The following is a 9,094-nucleotide window of genomic DNA, read 5'->3' on the forward strand; positions in this document are numbered from 1 at the left end:
GTGAGGCATGCATTTTATTTTATAAACGGCACAAATGGGAATTTCTTCTGAATGGGTGATGTCAGCATGTTCACAAGCGTTTCATTTAATCAAACCCCTAGTTTTAATTTAACTAGTTTTTACACATCTACTGGGGTTTCTTTCCAGGGTTGATGCGATTATTTTATTTAAAAACGGATCAAACGGGCCATTTCTTCTGTAAGGGGTTTCATGGTTTCAGAGTAGTTTTTAACACAACAGATAGTCGCAAATAACATTCAGCCCTTTAGAAAATAAACGCTACAGTGATACTTCTAAAACACGCTGCACACAATGTCACCTTTTCCCCCAAAGCAGCCAGTATCGCTCTTTTCAAACTAATCGTCTTTTAAATACACTCATTTTGTGATTCTGGTGTCACACCATGCACCGATGCAAGCATTTTATTTATTTAAAAACGGATCAAACGGGCCATTTCTTCTGTAAGTGGTTTCATGGTTTCAGAGTAGTTTTTAACACAACAGATAGTCGCAAATAACATTCAGCCCTTTAGAAAATAAACGCTACAGTGATACTTCTAAAACCAGTCGCCCAGACCCGCTCCAACTTTTCAACAGCTGGCTAATTGTTTGAATTTGTTCAGGATTGTAAAAGCCCACCGCGGGTATCACTTAGTTGTTGAGAGTACCATGCGAACAAGGGCCCAACCTATTGTTTAAAGTGGCCAGTATTGGCTCTTTTTGTAATTCCTCGACAAGGTAAATGGGGCAGTTGGTACCAGTCGGGTGGCGACCCCGCCTATTGTCTGAAGTATCGGCTCCTTTGTAATTCCTTGAGAAGACAAAAGCCCTGTAGGGCCTCATTTAAATTGATTGGAGACATACCTTTCTTTTTGGAAACACCCACCCTATATAAAAAACACGCTCAGAGCCCGATACCCTGAGCCATTTACGCCTCAAGATTCGCTGCAGAGCACACCATTTTCTTTGCGATCATCAACACTAACATCGTTCTTTATAACATGGACATCGTAAACGGTAAGTAAAACAAAACCTATTATTGGATTTTTAAAAAGTGTTATGTTAACATATTATAGGATATTCAAACTATCTTTTTTTCCTAAAACAAAAGCTTAATTTTTAGGAGTTCGGGAGAACGGCCCAGGACCCTTTTCTTTAGAAACGGGCGCTTTTACAGCTGGAACTAGTTCTCTAACAGGCACAAGGTGTGTACAGCATTACTGGATTTTTAAACGTATGTATGTTTTAAACTAGCGATTGTTTTAAATTATGTAATAACGTTTTTGTTTGTTCCAGGGTTAACAAACTGAGCAGGAAAACATTCAGACACCGCTACCACAGAGCCCTACCTTACATCAGGTGTGTATACAACGGGATGTATAGTTGTGTATTTTTTTTTAAAGGGGTTTAAACAATTACAAATGTTCTAAACTGACCGTTTTACACCTACAGAGCCACGCCAGAGAACCGGGTGTGTGGAGAAGCAGGACCATCCCGAATAACGCACACTACAAGGTAAGCATAGGCATATATAAATTAGATAAAAAGAGATAGAGAGGGAGACACGCTTATTCAGTTTGAAATGGGTACATGTATAATATGTTTTAACACATGTCTATCTATCTTCACAGACTGCAGAACAGCACCCCTCCTCATAATGATCAGGACACCATACGATTCCAGACGTTTTTGGAATGTTTAAGCAGTATCGACCTCCCAGAACAACAAAAACCTGGAGCTTTGTGCAACAGTGGAGAGTCAGAACCGATCTTCATCAGCGAACCTGCAACACCCCCGAGTGAGTGGCTACCTCGCGATTTCTCTGATGTTTTTGAGTACAGCATGTCAGATTTTGATCTAGTTCATATACCCACCACCCCAGAATGTGTCAGAAATAGCGTTGATTCACACATAGATTTCGAAGAAGACGGCATAACAGACTCTCAAATATCAGCGGCGTATGATGCTTACATAAAGCTTCCAGACGCTCAGCCTGCTGAACAAAGTCATATAGCTTCAATAGCTGATAAATTATGTTTGATTGAAGCTAGACTCAATCAATACCACCAAGAAGCACAGGTACAAAGGCAACAGTTTACCAAACTCATAAACAAAGTGTGTAGTACATTAGACAACATCTGCAGCAAAATTTCAAGTCCCTGACTTTTAAAATCCAGACCATGGACCCTCCAAATAAATTATTTAAACATAATAACGGAACCTCCACTCCTGTTAGATGTTTTGACTTAGAGACTTTTATGCAGTGGGCTGAAGAAACAGATAAAAAATTAGACGATATTATAGCTAGACTTAATAGGGTGCCTGCATCAGCCTCATCCGATACACATCCTTGTCAGACTGTTCCTACGTCTGCTATTGCTGATGGGGCTATTGTTGCTAATAATAGTGATAGTACAGCTGGTGTTGCTCGGGCCGTTGCTGTTACTGATGCTAACCATATAGCTTGTGCTGCTGGTGATTTTGCGTCTGATGCACAATCTAGCCGGGTCACCTCTGCTGCAGCTACTGCAGTTGTTATTGAGCCCGTTGTGCAGTCTGGGTCCGGCAGCCGCTCTCAGTCACACATTAGAGAGATACCTAATTTTAATGCTCGCGAATTGCGTGAACGCCTTGATTTTAGGGGTATAAGTCTCGATCATCCAGAACAAGTGCCGGCGCGAGTGCGCGAGTGCTTAGCCAATGTGATAGACAGAGCTGTGGCGGGATCCCAACAGGGCAGTGTTCTAAACGTGGTCCTGCGTGGCCCCTCGCTGGCTTCAGATGTTCAGGCTGTTTTAAACGCTGATGATCGGTATGATCCGGAGCTGTTTCTCGATCAAATTGCACAAGTTATGCAGAGTAATGATGAATCTATCGGTGATGATGAATTAGAGTTTATTGTCACGGTAGCTCAGAACAGTAGTGGCGGGTCTCGCTTAAGACTGGCGCACATACCTTATGATGAGATTCTCTCAAAGAAAGGCAGACATTTATACACACCAAACAACACAAACAACAATTTGTGCTTCTCCCTATGCATAGCACATTCATTAAACTCATCATCCTCTGAGCATGAAAAACTTGCTACAGCTAAACAGATGCATGCTGAAGTAGGTCTATGCGACACACAGCAAGTATCATTCTCTGATGTCGGTAAATTTGAGAAGCACTTCAACATTAAGATTGTAATCTATTACCACACAGAAGGGCGTAAACGCCTGGAATGTTTTTACACATATGAAGAGCCAAACCCTAACACGTTGATGATGTATCTCCATAATCAACATTACCACCTGATTTTAAACCCGACCGCTTTTTTGGGGGGATCCTATGTGTGTAATTTCTGTTACAGTATATATAATACACCATTACAGCACAGCTGTAAACATAGATGTAACACATGTTACACACTCTGTCAACATCACAGGGGACCCACAGTGAAATGCAGCGACTGTAACCGCATCTGCAAATCACAACACTGTTACCAACAACACAAATTACCTGAATTAAAACACAACATGATCCCCTGTGATAATATGAAACATTGCATGCACTGTGGCACCACATATAGAGAATCCAAGAAATTGCCACACAAATGTGCGCAGCCTAGATGCGAGCACTGCCGCGAACCTAAATTAGCAGGAGACTCCGACCATCAGTGTTTCATACAGCCTGTTGAAAAACAGAAGCCTAACGATAAATACATTTTATATGATTTTGAGACGCGGTACCACAACGGTAAACACGAGGCTAACTTTGTGTGTGCGTCTGATCTGAAGGGCTATAAGTTCACATTTAATACATTAAAGTGTGTGGAGGCGTTTGTGCAGCATTACAGACGCCCAAGGTTTCGTGGGTACACTTTCATAGCACATAATGCATCTGGCTTTGATAACTACATACTCCTCGAGTACTTTGTCAGACAGAGCATAACACCTAGTGTCATAATGAGCGGCAGCCGTGTGATTTTAATGCATGACAGGGACTATGACCAGCGGTGGATTGATTCGTTCAGCTTTTTGCCCATGGGCCTTGCCAAAATACCCTCTGCTTTAGGTTTTCAAGACCTGCAGAAGGGCCATTTCCCACACAGGTTTAATACGAGGGATAATGAGCGTTATGTGGGCCCGTACCCAGACCCCTCCTTCTACGGCTATGAGCACATGTCTGAAAGCGATAAGGTGCGATTCATGGAATGGTACCAGGTTGCCTCACAGAATCCCTTTGATTTTCAGGCTGAACTCAGGCGTTACTGTGTTAACGATGTTGATGTCCTGCGTAAAGCATGCATCATTTATCGTGACACGCTACTGGGTTGTACTCAAGTTGATCCATTCATGTATACCACCCTGGCTGCATTTAGTATGGGTGTGTATAAAACGCTGTTTCTGCCTAGAGACGCGCTCGCTCTCACGTATGAAGGGGCATACGTTGAGCAGAACAAGACGTTTTCTAACGTCTCTATTGAATGGCTTCAATATGTGTCCCACACCACCAACAAAGTGGTAAAACATGCTCTCAGAGGAGGCGAACAGAGGGTTGGACCGTATTTTGTGGACGGTTTTGACCCCACAAGTAATACAGCTTATGAATTTGCAGGATGTTTTCACCACGGTTGTGTTAAATGCTACCCCGAGAGTGAAGTTAATCCTGTCAGCAAAGCATCCTATGGACTGCTGCATCGCATGTTTTGTGACAAAGTTGATGCACTGAGATCACAACACAGTGTGAGCGTAATAGTGATGTGGGAGTGTGAATGGGCTGCCTTGAAGCAGACAGACCCTGCAGTTGTGGCTTTCATGCATACGTACAGAAAGCCAGAACGCCTGAATCCCCGAGACGCCCTTTTTGGCGGTCGCACAAATGCTCTAAAGCTGTACCACAAGACTGCTTGTGATGAAAAAATATTTTACTACGACTTCACCAGTCTCTATCCCACAGTGCAGTCTAAAAAAGACTATCCTGTAGGACACCCTCAAGTCATTTACACCAACTTTGACAAGCTAGAAAATTATTTCGGCTTTGTTAAATGCACAGTGCTCCCACCTAAGGGTCTTTTTCACCCCGTCCTACCCTACAGATGCCATGGAAAACTGATGTTTCCACTCTGCAGCATGTGTGCTGAAGACCAGAACCAGCATACTGCATGCGGGCACAGTGACAGTGAGCGGGTGTTGAAAGGCACATGGGTCTCATTTGAGCTTGAAAAAGCTGTTGAGAAGGGATACAGGGTTCTTGCTGTTGATGAGGTGTGGCATTTCCCCAATAAGACCGACACATTGTTTAAAGACTATGTGAAAGCCTTCCTAAAACTCAAACAGGAGGCCTCGGGGTATCCTGAACATGTGAACACACCTGACGAACAGCAGAAGTACATAGACGAGTATTATGAGAAGGAGGGAATAATGCTAGACCCATCCAAGATTTGTGTAAATAAAGCTGTTCGTAACTGTAACAAGCTGTTGTTAAACTCGTTATGGGGTCGTTTCAGCATGAGGTCAAACATGGCATCATCTGAGCTCATTACAGACCCTTCCAGATTTAGCCAGCTAATGTTTAGCGACCAGTACGACGTGCGTCAGTTTTGTTTCATCTCTGACGACGTCGCAATGGTGCAGTGGCGCCACGCTGATGGTAGAGCTTCCCGTGTGAAGGACGTTAATGTCTTTGTCGGGGCCATGACCACTGCACACGCCAGACTCATGCTGTATGATTTGCTAGACAACTTGCAGCAGCGCGTGCTGTATTGTGACACGGACAGTGTCATTTTCACGGCACGCCCTGGCGAGTGGATGCCTCCTCTAGGACCGTTTCTGGGGGATCTCACAAGTGAATTAGATTGTGGAGAGGATGGTGTGGAGGATTACATAGCGGAATTTGTTTCCGGTGGGCCAAAATGTTATGCGTATCACACATCGCTGGGCAAGACCCAGGTCAAATGTAAAGGCGTCACACTGAATGCATTAAACTCGAAAGTTGTCACCCACGACTCCTTGAAAGGTTTAGTCCGCAAGTTTGTAGCCAATCAGACATCAGACGCACACCTAGTTGCCGTGTCTGATAGCATCAGACGCGATAAAAAGAAGCTTCATTTGAAGAATGAAACCATTGTGAAAAAAGTTAAAGTTGTTTACAATAAGCGCCGTGTGCTCCCAGACTTCACAACCCTTCCTTATGGATTTTAAATTAGAACAGGGGTTTGACGCCCGGTTGCAGCATCCGTTCAGCATGGTGGTCAGCGGTCCCAGTAACTGTGGCAAGACTTTTTTTGTTAAAAACATAATTGAAAACTCTTCCAGGATTATATCATGCAGCATTGATAACATTGTGTATATATACTCATGCTGGCAGACACTATATGACCAGCTTCTTAAGATAAGAAACATAAACTTTGTTAACGGTATACCCGAATCTCTTGCTGATGACACCCTTCTGCCTGCAGAAAAGAACAATTTGTTAATTATAGACGATGTGATGAACGATGCAGCTAACAATTTAGAAGTACAAAATGTGTTCACAAAGTATGTGCATCATAGGAATTTGAGTTGTATATATCTAGTTCAGAATTTGTTTATTCAGGGAAAATCCAGTAGAACCATTTCCTTGAACACTAATTACCTAATATTGTTTAAAAATCCGAGAGATAAATATCAGGTTATGCTTTTAGCCAGGCAAATGTTTCCGGGTAATACTAAATATTTTATAGAAGCGTTTAATGATGCCACATCGACAACATACGGGTATCTTTTAATAGACTATAAAGCTAAGACCCCGGACTATTTAAGACTCAGAACAAATTTACTGTCAGACCGTCCGGTTGTTTACATTCCAAAACAAAAATCAGCAAAGAGGTGAGAGGATGTCATCACGCATGCGGAGGAATCTGTCTCTGTTGGAGATGATATACAGGGCTCCTCCTACTCTACGCAGAGTTATTATTAGTAATTCAAACTTAGATTTTATCAATGCATTGTGTGAGATAGCCTTTAATGTATTGCATGGTAACATTCCACTGACCAATCAGCAGTACAAACAGCTAAAAAAGAAAAAAACAATAATCAGACTGATTGCAGACAAAAAAATAAAATCTTTGAAAAAGAGAAAGACAATCAACCAATCTGGAGGGTTTTTACTGCCGTTATTAGGGGCTGCAATCCCTTTCATAACCAGTCTGATAGCAAACAGGTGAAAATGGAACATGTGCAAAAGATGTTTTTGGTACCCCAACACCAGTTGGACTTAATAAAGCAACAGCAGCAGCAGCAGCAAACAGGCACCATCAGACAACAGTCTCAGAACGAGTTGGATAAGGAGATGTTACAAGTGTTACAAGATTCTGACATAGATGTGTATGAGAAGGCTAAAAAATACAGCGATATTCTCCAAAGATACCTCACCCTTGTGAGACAAGGTGCCCGTGAAAAGAATGTACTGTCTTTATCATTACCTGAACAATTTAACAGGGATGTGCAACCCCAGTCGGCGGACACATTGCCTGTTCATGGTGATGCCGGGGTGCGGGATCTTGTTGCGGAGAATGTTTTAACACACATACCTAAAAGGAGTAGGAGGAATGCAGAACTTATTCTATCAGCGGTGAACCGTTCGCCACACTTGATCTCTTACAATGACAAAGGCGAAATTGTTGTTGATAAACAAACCATCCCTGGTTCACACATTTATGATCTAATTAAAGCCGTCACAACCACACACACACCTTCTGAGGGTTTGAGACCTATCGGTTGGACAGAGTTTTTAAAAGCTTTCTCAGATTTAAACATACCGTTATCAGCCATATCTAACACAGGCATACGTAAGACCGTCGCCTTGTATAAAACCGATCACACACCAAAAAAGAACACCCCCGGTGGACCGCTGCGACATAGTACACTAAAAAAAATAAAGAATAAAAAAAACAAATTAAAGGGGGGTCCTGTAGAGTGGTTGGATTTTTGAATTCAGGTTTTTTTTTTCTTATTGCAGAAATTGTTTTTCTGCTAAAAATATTTGCTGTTTGGTGTTTTTCTACTGTTATGTTTTTTTTTTTTCACTTATTGCTGCTAAATTGTTTTGTTTTATTTTCTTTTATTACTGTTAAATATTTTATGTCTTTTATTACTGGTTAATGTTTGATTTCTTTTATGTTTAAACAAAGTATGTTATGAATCTATATATACGAGATTTGATAATAAATACCATTGACTCGATTAAATCATGCTCTCATGTTGTTTTTATTATTATTCTCATTAGTACATATCAGTATCCACATTGCACACACACATAAGCACTGCATACAGCAACAGGTTGTATGTTGTTGACAAATCGACACACCATAGCATCATTACAAATTAAATCAGACCCATACATGTTAAGCAGGCGGGCATAAGATACACCATTTTGCATATGATATAAAAAAAATACACAATGTTGACCGCATGTGATGGAGAAGTCGTTCTGCACTTGTTTTCCTGAATATAAAACAGCGGAGCAGTTTTTTAGAAGAAACATCTTTATTGCTGGGGGAAAACTGTCTAACGAGTGACCAAAACTATCAAAAAAATAACCGCGTCTGTCTCTCGAAATATAAACAGCAAGCCAATGTTCCCCTGGCATCGTAGAAGGGTGGGTGTTTACAATACACATAGCAGGGAGTCTTTGAAGCCGTTCAGTGGTTAGTTGATCATAGGCTAACACGCCTAGGAAATGTGTGTTTTTATTGATAATGCCGCCGACCACGGCTGATAGTTCTATAGTGTTCATGACCGTTTTTGTCTCAATAGTAGTCCAAGAGCACCTGTCTCATGTTAGATATTTCAATGACTGAATCAAATACAGAATAACACAAGAGGTTCACTGTACGGGGTAGTGGATTTCTGAAACGGGTTTCCAATCTCACGTTCCCTGTTTTAATTAACGACACATTCCCTGAATGTCCTTCGTCAGCTTCCAGATTGAAACAGAATAAAGTGTAGCCGTTACCAAAGTCGTCACGTGTTATGGCCAACGATCTGTCCTTTAAATGTCTTCCTGTGGTTTGTATCAGCTGGTAAAATTCTCTGATATAGTGTTTTCTCTGGAAATTTGGCTGGAATGGT

At 41.7% G+C, this 9,094-nt stretch overlaps 1 protein-coding gene across 1 annotated transcript; it reads left to right on the top strand.

The window, feature by feature from the left end:
• The first annotated feature begins 527 nt into the window (after nt 1-527).
• LOC308396246 (uncharacterized protein) lies at nt 528-8,173 on the top strand. The gene is made up of 5 exons (XM_080881409.1): nt 528-1,016; nt 1,111-1,204; nt 1,296-1,358; nt 1,452-1,514; nt 1,631-8,173. The coding sequence occupies exon 5, from the start codon at nt 2,180-2,182 to the stop codon at nt 6,182-6,184; it is 4,005 nt and encodes a 1,334-aa protein (XP_080737535.1). The 5' UTR covers nt 528-1,016; nt 1,111-1,204; nt 1,296-1,358; nt 1,452-1,514; nt 1,631-2,179; the 3' UTR covers nt 6,185-8,173.
• The last annotated feature ends 921 nt before the right edge of the window (nt 8,174-9,094 follow it).

This window comes from Rhamphochromis sp. 'chilingali' (genome assembly GCF_963969265.1).
Source record: "Rhamphochromis sp. 'chilingali' genome assembly, chromosome: 4".
Lineage (NCBI taxonomy): Eukaryota > Metazoa > Chordata > Actinopteri > Cichliformes > Cichlidae > Rhamphochromis > Rhamphochromis sp. 'chilingali'.

What these genes read in the sequence shown, in the direction of transcription:
- LOC308396246 (XM_080881409.1), top strand. Translation starts at nt 2,180, where the DNA reads ATGGACCCTCCAAATAAATTATTTAAACATAATAACGGAACCTCCACT.